This window comes from Corapipo altera, unplaced genomic scaffold (assembly GCF_003945725.1).
Source record: "Corapipo altera isolate COAL_440 unplaced genomic scaffold, ASM394572v1 49, whole genome shotgun sequence".
NCBI classification, from domain to species: domain Eukaryota; kingdom Metazoa; phylum Chordata; class Aves; order Passeriformes; family Pipridae; genus Corapipo; species Corapipo altera.
Window position 1 is genome coordinate 14,513,656 of NW_020884879.1, and position 20,706 is coordinate 14,534,361.

At 39.9% G+C, this 20,706-nt stretch overlaps 1 protein-coding gene across 3 annotated transcripts in view; it reads left to right on the forward strand.

The window, feature by feature from the left end:
• Positions 1–20,706, forward strand: part of LOC113944875 (serine/threonine-protein kinase Sgk3) — a 55,554-nt gene that overhangs the window by 13,507 nt on the left and 21,341 nt on the right. For 2 of the 3 annotated variants that reach the window (XM_027638502.1, XM_027638504.1), the window contains exons 2-3: positions 14,732–14,936; positions 19,688–19,771. In XM_027638502.1, the coding sequence (XP_027494303.1) occupies positions 14,859–14,936; positions 19,688–19,771 (162 nt within the window). In that variant the 5' untranslated portion in view covers positions 14,732–14,858. Of the gene's footprint in view, positions 1–7,310; positions 7,537–14,731; positions 14,937–19,687; positions 19,772–20,706 lie in introns of those variants that run through there. The other variant, XM_027638503.1, reaches the window with a different exon arrangement.

Here is a 20,706-nt window from a genome sequence, read left to right on the forward strand (position 1 = left end):
TGGAATAAGATTTACTCTTGATAGATTCAAGAGTAGCTTGGATTGTGTGCAGGAACATTTTCATAAAAACATTTGAGTAATTTGAACGATGACTCTAAGAAAATACTATGTCTTTTAAATAATCTGGTTCTTATTGTCCTTTTTAAAATGGCTGTAGGTACATCAAAGCTAAATGTCAATAGATACAATTTTGTGATAACTTCTTCTACTTAGTGTTCATGTTCCATGCTGTAACCTACAATATCTTTCCTTGTTCCATGTGGTCCTTACCACTCAACACCAGCTAATATCAAAAAATTGCTGACCTGAAAGATGAAATACTGCCTTATTCCTTTTTTAAACTGCATAATGGAACATTGGTCTTGAGCTAATATCGAGATTAGAGAGATTTATTTAATTGTTGCTTATGCTTCATACTTGGATTTTCAATATTCCATTGACTGGCTTCTGATAGATTGCCATGTTATAAAAAGAAAAACAAGTTAAAGAAAAAATTAGTAGAGTCCAGAAGTTGATCATCTGTGCTCTGTCCCTGCTTCTTCTTCTTGTATTGGTTTTACTTGGTATAAGAGGATTGGATGTATCTTTATGTAAATCTGTCACTGATGTACCTGTATATAAATCTATTGCTAAAACTCACTTAATAGTTCAGACTCACATGCACCCTTCAAGCTCCCAGGACTGAAAATTAGAGTATCTGTTCTTGGAGAACAAAAAACAGACTCTAGTTGGTAGATGGAAATACATCTCCTTTGTGGATCAAGAATAGGTTGGGCATCTGGCAAATGTGAGGAAATTACTAGATAAACAAGTAAACAAAGTAAGGACAGCAAATAATAAACTCTTAGAACATTTTTCTTAAATCTGTGTCTTTTTTGGATTATAAGATACAGCTTCTTGCTTCGGTAGTTGTTTTTTTAATTGTTGTTACCTTTTTCTTCTACTCTGAGTTGGTGCATAACAGTACTTTAGTGAAATGCGCGTGTCTTTTGCTGCAAACAGTTTTTAGAAGTATTAATAGAATAGCAAAACCAAATCTGGTCTATTCTGTAGATCTTAGGCTGCCTTTAAAATGCTTATATTTTGGAAAAAGGCTGCGAGCCTTTTGTGAAGGGGCATACACACCCCAAATCAAAGCCCTTGTTCAGTTTCATTGGATAGAATACCAGTAAAGAGCTTGAAAATGCAAACATGGTCCTTGTGTTCGTGCTCATCTCTACAATTTGAGGAAGAACTCTTGACATTCTGGGTAGACCCCACCTACATAACATTGTGTGCCAGAGAACTTGTTTACCAAAGCATGTTTGTTCACCCCAGCCTGTATTTGCAATTCTGGTAGAACGTGCTGTAGCTGGGATTCAGGAGGCTGAAATAAGAAACATCCATACAGAATTACCACATAGAGAGCTTTTTGTCTTTTATACTTAGCTTAGCTTTGGTATACCGTCCTGCACAAAATGCTCAGATCTGGAAACTCAGAGACTTCTATTTTATAGAACTGTACTTATAAACAGAATTCCCAAAAGTCTTTATTAAGAGCAAAATGCAGGTTGTACAGTACTATCAGTTGGGAATTTTTTAATCAATTTATACTTTATGAGCTGTAGTGTCTAACCTCAGGTTCACAGTGTTTAACAGTTTATTAGTGTTTTATGCCAGTCTGCTGAAACTAGTCCCAGAACATGACAGCATATACCAGCAAGCTGTGTATTTGGCATGTCAAGCACTTCTGTTGCTATATGCCGATAAAGCAGCCAGTTATCTTTGTCTTTTTGTTATATGGGTATCCACCCTTGGAGGACTTGGTGGTAAGTCAGGTCCAATGTACTTTTTTTCCTTGTATTCTCGGAACCCATGTAAATCTTTGTGCCTCCATGTAAACAAGTGGAGGTGTCTTGAGGCAGTATCCACACTGTAAATCTCCAAGACAACTGATAACTAAGGTAAACTAGGCTATTGTGAGTTTGCATTTATACTGTTGTTCTGTTTCTGGTAGCTAAACTAGCTTGTGGAAGTTTCACTTGGTACCTGCTCCAGCACACTTGCAGTGAGTGAGAGTAAGTGCAGGGCAAAAAGAGATATGGGCCACATGCCCTCCATGAGTGGTGCTTCTCCTATGGACATAGCTGTGGTTGGATGACGTCTCCTGTTGGAACCCTGCCAGCTATTGCAGTGATAAGTGAACAGGATGTAAACAACAGGGTTTGGGTCAGACAGTTCATGTGCACTGAATTCACCATTCAATTTAAATGCCTTGCATGCCATGTAATTTTTAGAAACTAATCTTAAGTGGTTTGCTTTATAACAGAAATACATTGTTCAACGTGCCCTACCTGAAAAAAGCACTCCGTGTATGGCAACAATAATACATTTTAGTGTGCACATGAGGGAAACAATGAAATTGAAGAGGATGAAGTGAGGAAGACAGAGATGCTTGTATTGAAATTGCAGATATGGTATTTCACTGCCTGACACTGCTTTTTTTACATTGAAATTTCATCATGCTTGTGTACTAGGATTCCTCTTTAGTATATGCTTCAATTGATTTAGACCAGTTTTCTTCTTAGCTTCTGTGAAGAATTTCTTTGATGTGGTGCTGCTGTCATTTTTCTGGTTCATGTTATATATACTCTTGTGATATTTGTGAAATGATGCAGCTTATTATGGTTTTTCTATAGTTTTCCATCATTTTGATTTGTGGTGTTTGCTATGCTAAGTGAGAGTCCATGTAGTGTTGTTGCAGATCCTGGTTTTGATCTTCATTAGCTTCTGTGCTCCTGGACATTCTTCTTGTAATATGTGGATCATGTTCTTTGTGTTTGGAGTGCTGGAAACTGGCAATTCACTATGAATGTCACTATGAATGAAGCTTCCTTTTACGTGTCAAGTTCTTACATTTCATCAGGAGCATATAATATTAAATCTTACAGTTGTACTTGTTTAAGTGGCTTGTGGTAGTTTCAGGTGGGTTGGTTAGTTTGTTTGGGAGAAGGGGTTGAAATACATGTTTGCAATGAATCAGTCTTTTAATTATTCATTTCATTCCTTCAAACTGAAAGACTGTAATCTGAAGTCATTCTGTAGTTGATATAGTGTACAAAAAGAAAGTAGGGAAAAAAAAAAAAAACATTTCCCCTGCACAGCTCATGTAAAACGGAGCCATTACTCAGACTTCTCTAATGAGCCCAGGCACACAACTATGAAAATGAGTTAAATGAAAGCTATTAATATGCATACAAGCATTAAGTGTTACAAAACCAGCTTTGGTGAAGAACAGTTACCTGGTGATACTGTTGCTTGCACATGCACTGTGAGCTTTAAATCTTGTCCATCTGGCATTTCTTCCACAGTTTTAACTCTCAGGCTTTGTCTAACAGAAGACTGTTTTCTCCAGTACACAACTTCTGGGTATCACACTTCGCAGTGCTGAATGCCTGGTCCCAAACTGGTCCATTGCCAAGCCCCTTCATCACCCTGTTCCTAAGCAGACAGTGGGGTATGAATATGGATTAATTAGCCTCCAAACAGGAGGCTGGAAAGTGAGAGTAATTGATAGAACAGGGCAGATGCGTATCTGTCTTCATACCTTTTATGAGATCTTTGTGGCTGCCAGAATCCCAGGTGTTAGACAATATTTGCCCAGAGTTGCTCTACTTGCATCATTGTGAGGCCCATCCATTGCAGCCCGAGGCTTTCCAAAGAGTGATATCCTCAGACTGCTCAATGCTGTGTAGGTGCATACACCCTGCATTGGGAATTGGGTTCTTTGATTAAAACAATGGGCACATGCAAAGTTAACTACAGTGGCCATCAGTTGTTTCCTGAGTGCAGTCTAAGTTCAGGGCTTGATAGTCTAAAGGCTAACAATAATTATTTAAAAGATCACTTTGCATGAATTACTGTGTCACATTAATGCCTTTTGGAGGGTTCTAAACAGACAAGCATTTTATTTAACTTGAGTTGCCAATTGGTGGGATACTGCCACAGAAGAGTTTATGAATTCCAAACATCATCTCATCTTAGTGTGCAAACCTGATGACTAATTAACGGACTGTTCTGGGGCAAGGAGGTTGTGTTCTCCTTGAGTGTGAGGAGTAGGACAGTGATAGGCTAAGATACTCCTTTGCAGATGTAGGAACTGAAACGGAAAGCGGTGGTGGTGGTGGTTGAAGCTGATAGTGTTACTCTGTTAGCTGATTTTGTTACCCAGTGACCCACTGTGTTTTAGCAGTAACTACAACTATTGGACTACGCTTGTCGAGTGGCTTGGACTGTGCTTTTTGTGTGAATATTTGAATATATACTAAAATTTCCCAGTATATACATATGGAACAGTGTTCACTAGTAAAGGTACTGGCTACATTTAAGCAAGTTATCTGCATTCTTGCTTTTCATTGTTTTACAAATTTTTTATGCTCTATTTTTGTCTGTATAGTTCTCTTGATGTTATAAAACTAGACTTTTGATCTTTGGTCAGGGACAAGGCTTTCATACTGATTTAAGGACATTTTCAGTAAAAATAGAACTGAATAGTTCAGATAGTTGTTACCCACTCATGCTGGGCTTGGAGAAACATGTTAAAGGTACTGTGCATTTCTGTGACCTCTTGCAGTGGATTGAGACGGGTCCTTAATTTCTCTTCCCTTTTTTTGTCTTTTCTGCCCCCACCACCCAGTCACTGATATTCCTCAGCAAAGACTTAAAATACTTGGGATGACAGCGCAGTACGTGGATTTGTAACATTCTTTAGAAGCAAAGTACTGCAAAACAGTGGAAATGAGATTCTCTGTGTGTATTACTTGCCCAGGAAATGTAAATGGGGAATGTAAGGGAGTTCCTGGGGACAAAAATGTCAGAGTGAATGCTGACCTTTAACTTTACTAAAAGGCAAGTTGAGTTCCATGCATTTCTCTTGTGCTATGCAGTTAACCACCAGGTATCCACCTTGACATTAGAATATTAGCCTATAAAAGCTCATCAAGTAAACCTGTAAATTAGGATTTATTTAAATTTTAGGACCTTAGCAGTGTTTTGCATAGGATGACACAAGATAGATGAACATGCTGCAGATTTTATTCAGGGAAATTACAATGTAAGGACCACATTCCTGATCACTAGTTCCTTACTCCAGAATAGTGAGAGGAACTGCATAAAATGAACCGCTTGACAGCTCAGTCTTCAGGGAGATTTTAACTGTGAGGAAGGGCAAATAGCCGCTCTTTAGTCAAAGGTTTAGGGCTTAGACCATGTGGCCAGGTAGACAAAGTTAAATTATCTCTAGGCCAGGGTCATCTTCTTAGCTTTCCTGGGTTGAGGTCTTTCCACTCACTGTAAATCAGTCCAGTAGCTCCATTCAACTGATCTACTGACAAGTGAATGATTAACCAAAAGCTATCAAGCAGACAGAAGCCGAACACTGCTAAACAACTGCAACATAAAATAGCTCTTGAGTACAGATTACCTGATTAAATTATTTGCCGATGAGTTATTCTGACTGAAGTTCAGAAGCATTCTGCTCTGGGGTTCACCGTGAGAAGTGCTAACAAAGCTTCTTTCAAACCTCTCTATGAATGTAAGGCAAATACCTTGCCAGATCTGAACAAGCAAGAGAAGGCTGTTGCTACAATGTAGAGCCTCAGGTTTAGCAGTGCCTACCCAAAAATACAGGTGAAAATACAAAACTCAAAAATCAGGAAAGGGGAGGGTAGAATGAGAAAATTCCTCATGTCTTCCTGTGCATACTCTACTGAAATGGAGGCTTGTGATCCAGTTGATTTGTAACTTGTGCGTACACAGTTACAACACACTAATCCAAACACTGACGTATTTTAAAAACTGCCAGACTGCTTCTCTGATTTGTTTTTGGAGAGTGCTTGGATGACTGTCAGTGCCTGACACATGAGTGTAGTATTATGCAGGAAAACTTATGCAGCAGGAGTGCTCAGAAACAGGATCTTCGGAATCACTCCTTGCCAGATACTTGCCAATACCTGCGACTGTTAAAATGAGCATTGTCATGACCCGTCAGGCCCAAATACAAGTCCTGTGAAGACAGGCTTGTAGAACATGAGGCTTCTCCATAATCAATAGAACAATTCCTGATGAAAACCTGTGGGGTTCTGGAGGCACCCAGGTGTTACATCAGTTAAGACAGTGAAATGGGCTGCGGTGTTTTCATACTTGCTCACTCTTTACATGGCAGTTGAAATCCCGAGAAACATTTCAGGTATTTATAGGGAGGAAGCTAAAATGGCACAGGCTTTTAACTCATCCTGAGTGTTACCATTTGTATTAGATATTCCCTGCCTCTGAAGCCCTGTCTGAATGTTTGAAAGCATAGCAGATCCTCAGTAAACATGAGGTTTTAACTTAATGGGTGTGGTGGTCTGTTCTGTTAAACCGAATCCACACTAACTCCTGTCTGTCCCACACTTCTAGATGTAGTTAACAGAATAAAGCGTGAGTGATAGTGCCATTGAAGGATCTTTTTTTTCCTGGAATTTGTATTTTTATAATTGTTTTATGGCCTCAATTTGCTCAGGAAAAACTTACCAAGTTACACTTTATTTTAAGAGGTCCAGTTGAATTTTAACTGGGGCATTGAAACTTATCCGAAATTTCAGAGGGTGCAGAAATAGTTCCCTAAATAGTGCTAGATATTACACATACCTCTCTCATTTTTCCTGTGTCATTCCTTCTGCACATACAGAAGCAGGAAAGCTGTCCTTCCAGAGGCTGGCTGGTTTAATGACGGCCTTGCCGGTGTATCGTGGGCACCCCTGAACACGTTGAAGAGTTAGACTGAAACCCTTCGTGTGCGCAGCGATGTTTTTAGGTTATTTTTACAGGAGTGCTGCTGATTTTCTAGAGTTTCTGGGGGGAGCCGCCCAGCAGAAGCAGGAGCATCCCCCAGGGACTGGTGGGGAAGAGGAGGGACTGAAACCTAGGGACTGGGGAAAGTGGAAACTTGCCCTTAAAAAAAGAAAAATATATCTATTTGCAAAGGTTTTGGTTTTTTGGGTTTTTTTTTTTAAATATAGAAAGGGCTGGAGTAGGGGAGAGGACCTCGCCTCCTGGCCCCGTCCTACAGCCCGGGGCAAGCCGGGGTCTGGGCTCCGCGGAGGGTTGCGCGGGCGGGCGGGCAGCCTGGCGCCGCGGGGGCGGAGGGGCGCGGGAGGGGCGGGAGCCGGGGCGAGAGGGAGGGAGGCAGGGAAGGAAGGAGGGAGACAGGCAGGCAGGGAAGGAAGGAAGGAAGGAGGGAGGGAAAGAGGGCGGTAGGGAGGAGGGCGGCCGCAGCCTCTGCGCCCGGGCGGAGCTGCTTTTCCCTTCCCCTCGCCACCGAGCCCCCCTGCGCGTTATCTTGCGGGGCTCCGGGGACGGGAGATGGCCGCGCGGGGCAGCGCCGGCCGGCACTGGACCGGCAATATGAGAAGCGTTTGAACTTCCTAGAAGTCGGGGAGCCGAGAAATTGTTGTTGGGGTGAAGGTGAGAGCGGGTTGGTTTCGTTCCCGAGGTCCACGAGGAGCAGCGGAGCCGGTGAGGAGGAGAAGGAGGAGGAGGTGGTGATGGTGGTGGTGAGGAGGAAGGTACGGGTCTGTGGTACCCGGGCCGAGGAACGGCCCGGGGCGGCCTCTACGCCGTCTCGTTCGTCCTTCCCCGAGTGGTTTGCAGCCAGGACATGCTGATTTTTCGGGAGAGCAGCACTGAGGTCTGGTCCTGGGAAACTGAAGCTTTTTAGGCAGCGGTGTCTTGTCGGGATTCAGGTACCCTTGAGGAATTTCATTTTGTGGAGGTTAATTAAAAGTCAGTTGTAAAGTATTATGGCTAAAGCTGTTTTGACAGCTTATCCTTTTTTTTTTTCTTTTCCCCCCAGCCCTTCTGTGAGTTTTCCTCCTCTTGCGGCTCATAAAGGTGTAACTCTGTTGCTTCTGGACGCGCAGTAGTTTTGCAGGATGGAATGGTACCTTTCTTACTGCCCTGTCAACTTAGGATGCGTTGTCGTGCTGGTACTGCATTTCATCTCAACACAGCAGTGTCACCTGAATGCCCTTAACGGTTCTTCCTTTTTATTTGGCACTGAAGATTTCTGTGAATATCCCTTGCTGCAGTATTCTTGTAGCTAAGTTTTTGGGGTTTTTTACAACTGCTTTCAGACATTTTAAGAGTTTTTATAAACACACACAGAATGAATCTGTATTTTTAAAGGTTGCTGTTACTCTATTTTGGAGTCTTTTAATGTTAGTGTTGTTTCAGTCTCAGTGTTTAAATATAGTTCTGATTTTTTTGTTTTGTTTTGTTCTGGTCTTCACCTGCACATCAATCTCTTCAATGACTATAATAGGAGCTAATGGTAAAAACAGAAGCTGCACTTGGAGGAGTATTCTCCTGAAGGCTTTAAGATACTTTAGATTTCAGGAAAAATTATTACTAGCTTTTGGAAAGCATTTTGGAAAGTTTACTGTTGTTAAGATAGTCTCCGTGCATGGTATTTCTAATAGCTTAAAGTTAGAAAATTGAGCTGTTTCTTAAAAGATACTTTGAGATTGTCCTTGAGATCAGAAATGCAGCATGATTGACTTGCCCATGTCAGTGAAAAATACTGGTTGTTTTAACAACCTCGACAATCTTAAACCTGAAGACACAGGCACCTAGTGGTTACATGATAATGTAACATAATAATAATAACAACATAATGTGTTTAAATTGCTTTCTAGCCTGAATTCCCACCTGTGATGTAAATTACAGCCTCACCACATCTGACATTGTTGCACCAGATTGTTATATTTGCATAAACAACTGATCTCTGAATCCTTGTAGAATTGAACCTTCTCATTCTCTGTGCAGCACAGAAATATGTGAGAGGTCAATGTATGTTCTTACCTGCAGTAATCTCTAAACTGTCCTTGAATAATGGACATAAAATACGAGTAGTAGTCCCACTGATGTAACATGATGAATAACTGGTGGTGAACTGGATGTGCAGTTTGTATGTTGCTAAAGACTCTTTCTCTTAATTGCCTTTTATATTCCAATATTTAAGTTGTTACCTTTTCATTCCAACAGGTTCTAGGCAGCCATGAATTCTGTAAAGCACAGACTTCAAAAGTGTATTTTCTAGATTGCAAACTCTAGCTTGGATTTTCATATTTCATTATGTTATTATCCAGTATATTCTGTTGTATGTATTTTACCCTTTTGCCAAGTATAGAACATAAGCCCCAGTAACTCTCTCCAATGTTCAATGCGTTAGCAATAACATCAGTCTTAAATAGATTGGAATTCTCCTGTGTTTATGTAGTGAAACAGAGAGAGAGCAGTTGGTGACTTTTGTTGAAGGTCATGTAAAAACATGTCCAGTATATCTGGAATTGAAATGTGGTGTACTCTCATTTAATTTTCATCAAGAGGGGTAAAATGAGGCTGGGATTATTTGCTTTGTGTTTACTGAAGTCTGACTGCCCTCTTATGTAGAACTGACTGTGTTGCAGGTGGCTGCTGTCAGCTATCCTTAAGACCTCTTGAAAGTAGCTCAGAGTGCTGTTGCTACGGCCTTTGAGCTGTGCTATCCTTAGGCATCTACATTTAAACTTTAATTGGACCTAGTGTGTAGGAAGGCTGAGGAAGCACGCCAAGAAATGTGCAGGTAGCAAGTGTAATGCAGACTGGACTTTTTTATGTGCCCTGTCGTTTAAGTCGTACCGTCAGAGGCACATGGCGACTCTTCTGGATACTGTGGACGCAGGCTGAAGTTGAAATTATTATGGACCTGTGTTCAGGATTAAAAGACAACTGCCTCTTATTGGCAGTATTTGTTCTTAAGAGCCATTTTTATTATTCAGGGTTTTCTTGCCACAGCAGAGAACCTGTGTTCTGTCATGTAATAAACGTAAATGCAAATAGTCCAAGGCACAAATCTTGTTATATGTCAGTTAATTTACTGGAGCTTCTTTTGAGAGGTGGGGCAGAAGGGGTGTTCTTGTGTGCAGTAGAATTGTGGGAAGGTAATGCTTGCCGGACTTCTCCAAAGTAAATTTGATAGAGACAAAAAGAGAGTAATTACTTATTTCTTTCCCTTGATGGAGTTTTCACTTTACCTGCTGTCTTTTTCTCGAAGTAGAAAGATTCAGTTGAATTGGACTTTGCCCGTATTGCTGCAGAGTAGTGGTTTGCTTTCCACAGTGGTGCTACTAGAAATTTTTAAAGCTGCTAGGTAGTGGGTGGATGTGTAAACAGGGAGCAGGCTTTTTTTTTTTTTATACCAATGGCTGAATTCTCAATTCTCCTCTGAAATGGTAGTTAGAAGGGAATGTGGAGATAAGCCAAGGATTGATTAGAGTATTTTGGTTAGTGGTCTCTTTTTTTCTTCGGGTGGAATATTTCCAGAGGTGTTTAGTGTCCCTGTATTAAAAATCAAATGTATGTAATATTTAAAAAGATGGCCTTTTTGAATGAAACCTGTTTTCTCTAGAACCCAGTTATTCAACTGCTTCTGGCCATCTCTCTCTCTTTACAGATTAGCAACCTGTATTTTGCTATTGGCTTTTTCTAAAGTGTCTGATCCAGTCCCTGGATCTCCTCATCCTGTATTTCTGTTGCATTGGATTCTAAATACGTTGTCTCCTGTTCCCTTTCTGTCAGCTGCCTGTCTGGTAACGAGAGTGGGACACTATTTCTTCATACACAGGTTGAGAAAAAGTTGACTTTCTGGGTTTTCTCCAAGATTGTGTAAGGTCCAGTGATATGTTGAGCTATTTATTACGAGGATATTTGTGGAGAAGACTGAGGAAGTGATGAAAAGTGTGCCAAAGTTGATACTTTCTCCTAAGTTAGAGGAAATAGGGTGGTGTTTATAGTGAATAATAGGACTGTCTCCTGTATCTTGATTTCTGTTTCTTTATATGCAGGTTCCTTCTGTAACTGGAATCAGGTGGGGTTTTCAGCAGTTGGTTTTACTGGTGGCTCAGTCCCAGAGTAAGTCTTTCTAGGCAAATAATTAGTGTATAGAGAAATTCCTGTTCTGATCCAATGGGTGATTATGGATCCCGGTAATTCCTCTAAGTGTGCTTGTAGGGAGACAGTCTTTTGGGTTTTTTTACTATTCTTGTCTCTGCTTCCCTTGTGTTACTCACAGCAGAGTATGATAGCTGATTTGCACTGGCCTTAGAGGCATTTAAGGCATTTTGTCTGCAACCAGAGAGGCAGCAGGTGAGTACACAGCTTCCTAATCTAGTTTTGAAAATTCTGGGCAGAGTTTGAAGCATACGCACCCGTAACAAGGGTCTTTGGTTATGCAATGGTATCATCTTCAGGCCATTACCATTGAAAAAAAAAAAAGAAAAGGTTTCAGTGCGGAATAAAATACTCTGATTAAACTTCAAAAACCTTTTTAAATACAGCTTGAGCCAAAATTATTTAGAAAGGAGTAAAAAGAGGTTGCCACATATCACTAAAGTACATAATATTTTCCTGTTGCATGCAGTTATTTTGAGGCTGCAGAAAAAGTTTTATTGTAAGGCATTCATTTTTGGGAGTAGTAGGTTTGTATGTGTTCTTTTGGTGTCAGGATTCTGTTATTGCCATGCTCTTGCTTCAGCAGAGGCAAGGGTCAGCCTGAAATTTAATGTTGTTGTGGCATCCTGCTGGAAATGGAGAAAATACTGCTTGCGTTTTGACAGCCTCCATTGGGAGAGCGGACAGAGTAGCTGTTGATAAGCTTGAAACTGTGCCAAGAGGACCAGGAGCTTCTGTTCTCCTCTAACTTTGTCCCTTCCCTTGTTCCAGGCCTAGATACTGTAGCAGCTCAAAAGTTTTAGCTGTTTCTAGACAACAGCGGTCTCAGCGTTAACCTGTCTTGCATAATCTACACGCTCTGTCACTAGTGCCCAAGTATGATTTGAGGGGACTTATTTTGCTACATGGTTTTCTAAAGTTCTTTTTTCTTTCTGCCTGTTGTCAAAGATGAGGGCAGGAGCTCCTTGTTCTTAGTTACAGGAAAAGCTATAACCAGAGGTAGAGACTTCTCAACTGACAGTGTCTATTAAATTCACTGGTATCTGGCATCCTCCAGGACACTGCAGTTTCCACTTTTGAAGCTGTGGATAAAAATATATTTCTACTGTTTTCTCTCTGTTATTACTTGATGTAGTTACCACAGCATTTGTGGTTTTACCTGCTACTAAAACTACAGCTGTGTTCCTAACTACACTGTATGTGAACTACTATATGTGAACTGTAGCCAGACTTACAGTTCACATATAAGTAGCTCTCAAGAGCTGATACGCTCAAGGCAAATAGAAATTGAAAGCAAGCTCTGATCCACTGGAGCTTAGTGACAAACTGAAAATGCATTTCTTCCAAGTTTGTCAGTTCAGCTTAGTGTTGGTGACCCAGGCACATATCAGAGGAGATGCCTCAGGGAAAAAAATAATCACAGCCAGTGATCTTCCAGGCAGCTTAAAGAAAGAAATGCGAACATTACAGTTTCGGCTCCTTGGATGATTTATTCTTCTTCTCCACAGTAAGAGGAATAAACCCTTCCTTGAATTAATCTGGTTGACATTTCCTCCTTTTGTTTTTCAGAGATATTTCAACTTTAGATCTGAAATAGAGCTCAGTCTTCCAAGGCTACAACTTTTAATCCATACTGCTCCTGTACTGTCATTTAAAACTCTGACACTAAGAGTGAAAAATGGAAGGGATAAGAGGAATACAGCCTATATTGTGAGAATGAGTGCAGGCATGCCAGGAACCTTTGTGACAAATGTCTGTTTACAAGAGGAGAAAGACAGTGAATGATGTTAATCAGGGAACACCTAATCCATTTTAAAGCTTTACTTGTTTTTCTGTGATGAGCAGGAAGACAGATAAACACAGCGACTTGTGCTCACTTCCTGACACTGGACCTGAAGTGGCTAAAGATTGACACAAGTGCTTCGTAAAGTATAAGCTGAGTGAAATACTTACTGGAAGTGGTGCCTATTGACAGTTTTAGTGGATGGAGAAGAGCTCAGTTAACCTTCATATCTCAATTTTAGTGTGTGGCAATGGGTGAAGAACACTCTTAATGTCATGCCAGTATAAAATTGTGGAAAATAGGAACTGTGCCTTGTTGTAATAAAGCTTTTAACAGTGGCTTGCCAAAGGAAAAGAGAAATCAGTTTGAAACTCCACATCTGTGTAACCGGCTTGGATGAACTGTTTTGTAGTCAAATAAAGGTAGAGGAGAAGCTTAACCCTCCTTAACCCTATAATCAGCTACTTGGTGAAATAGAGAACAATTGAATTAAGGTAAATGCACATGTAACTAAAAATAATTTCCTGAATGTGTTGCAGTATGGATGATCTATCACTTATTTGTGATTACAGTGGGTTTAAACATTCCTTTTTTGTTTAGAGTCACCAGATCAATCTTTGAAAATGACTCAATTTTAAATGGCTACAGGAGGAATAACAACATGAAGTTTGGTGACCTGGCTTTTGAGAGCAAGAAAAATAGTCATTTGACTGACTGAGAGTGGTTGGGTATCAGGAACAAATCTTTTCACTGGATTCCAGGGGCTTTGGCCTTTGTGCCAACATAAATATGGGTGTCTCTCTAATGGCAGAATTGCAGTGGATTAGTTTGTGCTTTTTGGAAATTTATGGTATAAAATACAGAGTTCACTTTTATGCTTCCCTGTTTTAAGAAAATAGGGAGTTAATGTTGATTTGGGCGCTCCTTTTTCCTCTGGCTATTTTGAAGAGAACTGACATCCTCTCTTTCTGAAACAATTTTCTCATGTTTGTAAGTTATCAGACACGTATTGTTCTGCATTCAGTAAAGCACTTCAGGTGGCTGTGCTGTGCAGGCCTGGACAGAGGGTTGTAACTATGTAGCATTCATTTCAGCTGCTCTTGGGCACTGCTGAAGTTCCTGTTGTTTGCACTGCGGTCCAGTGAACAATTTTCTTGTGCTCAAGGCAAGTGTGGAAAGTACTGTCCCTCAGTGAGTGAAGAGGTATCTAGTTAATACTAAGCTCTCTGCCTTTTTGATGACTTTATTCTCAGCCTCTTGTATTGTGCCCTTCTCACATTCTGCAAAGAAACTTGAATGTTCCAGTGAAGGGGATGGATGACCTTACACCCTGCGTTCTGCTAAACACAAAGTATGTCAAGTATGGGGAAAGAGGGACAGAGAAGGTAAATATTAAGACAGGCACATGATGCTCCCTGTGTTCCTCTCTAAAATTCACATGAAAAAATAGTTTTTCTCATGTTGTCTTTAATCTCTGATGTGATATTTAAGTGCCCTCAGCATGTTCTGACAAATCTGAAGTGCCCTCTGGTACACACTCATGCAGCTGAAAACCTTTTGGTTTTTAAAGTAAACTGTTCTGAATATACAAGTTGGTGGCATTTGTCAGATGTCTGATACCAGGTTGTCATCTTCAATTATTTCTCCATGCCCTGTCTTTGTTCCTTTGAAGTACTGTCTGTAGTGGGTCCAAATCTGTTTCCAGTATGTCTACACAACTCAGTGATTTTTTGGATGCACTTGTGTCGTTGAAGAATGTGATCTCAGTGAAACAACAAAGGACTACAGGCATGAAAGTTTACAAAATAGTAATGATTGTGGTTTTATATGTGCATATTAAAGTGCATTTCCTGCCAGGGAAAGTTCTTGTCACACAGGTTTTTACCAGTGCGAGTTAACTGTTCCTGCACTTAATTTTCCTTTTATGTTCACTTTAAGATTGCACGATGGAAGTCACGTTTTCTCAAGAAAAGCTGCGTATCTTGGATCAGTACCGTTGAAGATACCTACTGATTGCAACACCCAAAACAGGGTCCTGTAACGAATTTGTCAAAAGAAACATACAATGGATCTCAAGGAAAGCTGCCCAAGCGTTAGCATTCCCAGCTCTGATGAGCACAGAGAGAAGAAGAAAAGATTTACTGTAAGTATGTAAGAGTGTAAGCACTGTGGGTAAATCCATAGGCTATTGGTCCCTAGAAGTGCTGCTTTCTTTTTTCCCCACTACTGAGCTTGGTATTATTTTCAATAGGTTTATGGAAATGTTTCCTTGATCTTGTGAGTACTGGCCATAGTGCAGAGTGAGAATTTGTGAATATTTTACAGTGTTTACCTGTGTTGCTTTCTGCAAAAAGAACTTTGCTTTACAAGTTTCTGGTATTTTTACCCCTAAATAGCAGCATTTCTCATATAAAATACCTAAGTGTCCAAATGCAGGGAAAATATTGTGGTAACACTTTTGGCATTTTACGTGATTTTTTAAATGACAATGTGTATTTTATAAAGGAGTAAAGTATGGATTTGGGTTTTTTTTTCAGAAAAATATAATTTTTCATAAATATCCTATTACACTATTGTAATTTTTTGTGTAAAATAAAAAAAATATAAATCATCAAATTTTTTCAAAACCTTTTTTCTGTCTTCCTTCCTGTTTTCTGATTCTAATGCCTATGAGTTTTTTCCTATCCTGTTTCCATTTCCACTCCTTGTCATTCCATTCCCTCTTTCTTTCTTTGCCTCCAAGTTTGACTTTCTGGTTGTAAAGTCTTTCCATTGTGTGCGAAATTCTTTGCATTGCACACTGAAAAATAAAGTAGTGTGGTATGGATTTTTGTTTTGCTTACATGTAGCCCTAAATGACATCATCATCATATTTTCTTTAAAAAGTTCAACTATTTCATTCCTCTTGTGCAACTTCCTCTAAGCTTTTTTTTTTTTTTCACTGAGTGAATTAGTCACTCTTCAGATGTGGAATGCAAACACCCTTAGACTGAGTTGCTGTCTGAAGAATACAACAAAAGAGAGGTTTACTATGAATTATGCATCTACCTTTCCTCTTTACCTCCCTTCCTCAGAGAAGAATAATGACATTTGATTCTTCAAGTGTATCAAGATGTAATTTTGGGAAGGATTGTGCTGGTAAAGGGAGCAAACAAAAGAGAACTTTACTAATACTTTAAACTACTGCATGCATGTGAAACTCAAGTGAGCAGGGAAACGTTCATGAAAGTCTAAATTTGAGCAAAACAAGTTTGTTTCATTGCCTTAGTGCTGGCAGTTATGCTGTTAGTAAAGGCCAGTGTGGTATATTGTGATATGTAACTAGTGTTGTGATTGCCAGGTCAGTTTACCCAAAGATCTGTGAGGCAACCTGAGCAGTGTAAAGGCACTTTGTTTGGCTGCACGAGCAAGAGTAGGAAACTTCAGAAACTGGGGGGTGAGGGAGGAGGGGAGCAGAAATCCAACCCAGTTTACACTGTGCAGAGCTACGCTTCATCTTGCTGGCTTCTGCTTTCTGCATCAGGGAGCAATTAGCAGCTTGACAAGAGCTGCTTTTCACAACCAAGCTTTTGAGTACTATCACATGTATTTTAAGATTTGATAACAGAAGTGAGGGTCATACTAAACTTCATGGTAGGAACTGTGAATTCCAGCATGTGTCAGTGCTTTTACTGTGTCTGCTCTTTTGTAGCTGTGTTGTAATGCCTGGATCCCATCAGTACTTTGTCAGGGAGAGAGGGAGGTGTGGGGAGAAAGAGTTCTTAATAAATTTGTGGCTCTTTGATGGCCATACCAGTGCCATTTCCACAAAGAGCAGTAAGAACCTTGGGGTGAAAGGAAAGGTTAAAGTGAAAAAGGCTAGGAAAGACTTCAGGTGACTGTATAACCTTCACCTTACTGTTGCATACAGTGTGTATCACTACTGCTTCTGAGACTGTTCTAGAATAATATTACTGTTCTGAATAGAAATTGTGAATTGCAGCTCAAACCTTTCAGTGTCTCACTCAATGCTGGCATGGAAACAAGACAAGTATGTGCAACTTAGTTTTTGCTAACTCTTCTTTTTCCTCTCACACTTGCTCTGATAAAGCATTTTTTTTAAAAAATCTCGTCTCTGTGCAGTCCTCATTCTAATGATTAAATCAAGTTTTTTAGTTTTGTCGTTGGAAGTGAAGTCTTCATTTCTCCTGAGTGTTTTCATGACCTTTTATTGAATGTTTGATTTGATTTTTTTAAATACTGCATACTTTTGATACATATACCACCAATTTTTTTTTTCTTGACAAAGGTTTGAATTTTTCAGGTGTTCTGGCAGGGGAACTTCTTTGCTTCCACTTAATTCATGGTAACCAGCCTCTATGCATATCCACACTAGTTCACTGTCCTGCATTTTTCTGAAGATTCAACATTCACTTTCTTCATAAGAAGAGCAAAATCTTTGCTTGTTTTGGACCATATCTAGGCTATATTAATTGTTGTTCTGTCCTTACTGCATAGTGGGTCATTCTTTTGCCTGTTTTGACAAATAGCTTTGTTTTGGATTTCTCACTTTTATCCCTATGCTATTTGATGTCTGAGGTCTAATCAAGACATCAGATTTTCTCTGTTCTTGTCTCCCTTCACTCTCCCATCATATACAGGCTTATTAAAAAATCTCTTTCAAGGTTGCTGTTTGTCTAATTAAATCTGGAAACTTCATCTCAGACCTGTAATGTATATGATTAATCCCCAGCCCTGTGGAAATTGTGGTGTTTGTTTTTTTTCACTTGTTGACACATAATAAATAGCGTCCTTACTTTCTTGATACTTGTTCTCTTGAAATGGGAAAACAGCCTACTTTTTTCATATCTTTGTTTTAAAATTTAATCTTTAATCCAGGAGCATGAGCTACCACAACAGAGTTGAAGCCTTGTAATTTCAGTGACTTTTTTTGTGAAGAAATCTGTGACATCCAGAAATATCTAGACCCTGTCCTATCTGTATCTGGAAGATAATTTATGGTGATGTTTTTAGGAATTTTGTTTTTTCCTTTTTCCTTTGTTAAAGCTTTGTGTCATTTATCCACATATTACAAGTTGTGATTGCACCTTATCTATGTTTTAGGAGTTTTCTAAGACTAAATTTAGATTAGGAATAATTAGATTTGAAAAGGTTATTATCTAAGTACGGCTAGATTCCTCCCCTCACCTTTCTAGAAGCAGACATTGCACATCTCTTTAATCATTACATAGGTGTAGCTGAGAGTAGTAATATAGCTCAAAGACATGCTGTGGTTTTAGGTTTTATCAGTTCTTTGTGCATATTGTATGTGCTGTTATCACTCAGTGCTTCAATAACTGTTGAACTCGCAGCTTTCCCTTTGTTGGGTGTGCAAGATCTTTGTTGGTGGTGTGAATCGAATGACCTCCTATGGAGTTTTTTTATTCTCTCTTGTGTGAAAAATGTTGATGGTGATGTTGTTCTACAGCTACTCTGAGAACGAAACTGTTTTAATGTTGCGGTTGCCATGGAGGTGATATCATCTCGTATCCTAAGTTGTGCTTGCCCGTGCGCTTTGCAGCCTGTGCATTCTGCCTGGCTAATTTAAGAAATCCATGGCCCGCTGCTTAAGCGTGTTGGCATTGATCTGCTGTGCAGTCCTGGGGAGTGAAGATGTGTGCTTGAACATCAGTTGCGGGGCTTGATTGCTGTATAAGGTACCCAGGTCAAGAGGACAGTGCTTAAGTCTTCACAGCTGAAGCTTTCAGGGTTTACCATGTAGGGAGGCTCTAGAAGTGTGTAGGTAGGTTTTACACTAACGCTTGTTTAGCAGTGTAAAGGAAGGCTAGTTTTCTTAGAAGAGTCTCATCAGCATTCTGCTGGGTGCTTCCATCCAGCTTCCCAGGGACTCAAACTGAGAACAGCTTCTTTGAGCAGTTAACATTGCATGAATGCAGATCTCAGGCTGAGGAGCTGATGATGGTGGCTGCCGCTTCCACTGTGAGAGTTAAATGAGAGAAGTAAGAAGCTGTTGCAGGGCAAATAGAGAATGAAGCATTGGTCCAGTTTTCTATGCTGGGAATTAGCAGCCTTCTGCACTCATTTCCTTTCTGTGCCCATCCTTTCCACTGAAGGAATAGCTGGGCTCTTTCTGGAAGTACAAGAAGGTAGAAAAGCAAGGACAACTAATTACCTAAGAGATGGGAGAAGCCTGCTGGACACCCAGCACTCAAACAGATTTATGAATCCAGGCATTGACAATCTGTCTAGTTACTGAAGTCTTCTGCTGACACGAGATTTGAATGGCCAGAACTGTGCAGCAGGTTTCAACTATACCTCCCTTCATCACGGTGCTGTAAATTAAGTTATCTGTGCTATATTTCAGCCACAGCACCATTTTTTTCTTCCCTGAACAATTGTCATCTGCCAGGGATCCTTCTGTATTCAAGGTGTTGGAAAGAACAGTTATCTTTGTAATTGCCTTCCATATGTACTTTCTCTTTAGGTTTTGATGAAGGCAGTCTTCAGTATTTAAATGTTTTACTTCTTTAATATTAGTCTTGTTATGGATTATCAAGTTGCTAACAAATTTCTTAGTAAATTTTAATAGACTACTATCTGATGGCCAGATGTTCTTGTTGGATACGGACTAATTTACAAAACTCCATTAAATCAACCTTGATGTTAGTTTTTGCTTACCTGAGGTTTAAAAAATTTTCTGTAAAGTACCACATTCTTTTAATTGTTCTTTTATTCGTTTCTGTTGATGTCTCTGTGACTTAGCTGTAAGAAATACATAGCTCAACGAGTGCATTTACACAATACTTTTAACAACCTACCATTATTTCCAGCACAGGATTAAACCTTGGATATTTTACTAAATTTTATGGGCATTAACTTTGTTTGCTACTACAGGTTTACAAAGTGCTGGTCTCTGTTGGCAGAAATGAGTGGTTTGTCTTAAGACGGTATGCGGAGTTTGATAAACTCTACAATACGGTAAGCAACAGGCAAGCTATGAAATCCTGCCAGAATAGCAGAATAGCACTTGTTTGCAGTGTTATGGTTTGAGTTAATCCCCTCTTGAGCAGTTTGACTCAATAACCATAGGACCCCTGATTAAAAATAATGATGGAGTGGGTTTCTTAAGCTTTAGTTTGTTTGAATTTCAAACTCAAAATCTTCTTATTTGTCACATTTTTCCTTGTTGCTTGGGATCATAGCATAATGAGAAACTTCCAATTTTGTGGTTGTCAAAACATCTGAAATGTGCATTTGTTCATTATAAAAACCCTATGTTTCTCCTAAAATAAGCATTTTACTTTGAAGTACTGAAAGCCATGAACAAGTCCTTGTTTCTTAATATAAATTTTCTATTAAGTCAATTATGGCAATTCATACCTGCAGTTTCATATCAGGTATGATTTTTTTTCACAGAAAATTGTGGTCAGTGCTCCGCATAAAATAATCCTCTTCAGCAACCAAGTATGGATTTCTTGGGTTCATTGCTAGAAGAGGATTTTGCTCCTTTTAGGTAGTGGGCAAGAAGGGCAAATACTTGCTCAGATATGCAGTCTGTGTCCTGTGTCATAGAATCAGCCGGGTTGAAAAAGACCTCTGAGATCATCAAGTCCAACCCTTGATCCACTACCACCATGGTTACTAGACCATGGCACTAAGTGCCACATCCAGTCTCATCTTAAAAGCCTCCAGGGACGGAGAATCCACCACTTCCCTGGGCAGCACATTCCAATGCCTGATTAACCTCTCTGTAAAGAATTTCTTCCTAATATCTAACCTAAATCTCCCCTGGCAGAGCTTAAGGCCATGCCCTCTTGTCTTCCTGATAGTTGCCTGGGAGAAGAGACCAACCCCCACCTGGCTACGACCTCCTTTCAGGTAGCTGTAGAGAGTGATGAGGTCTCCCCTGAGCC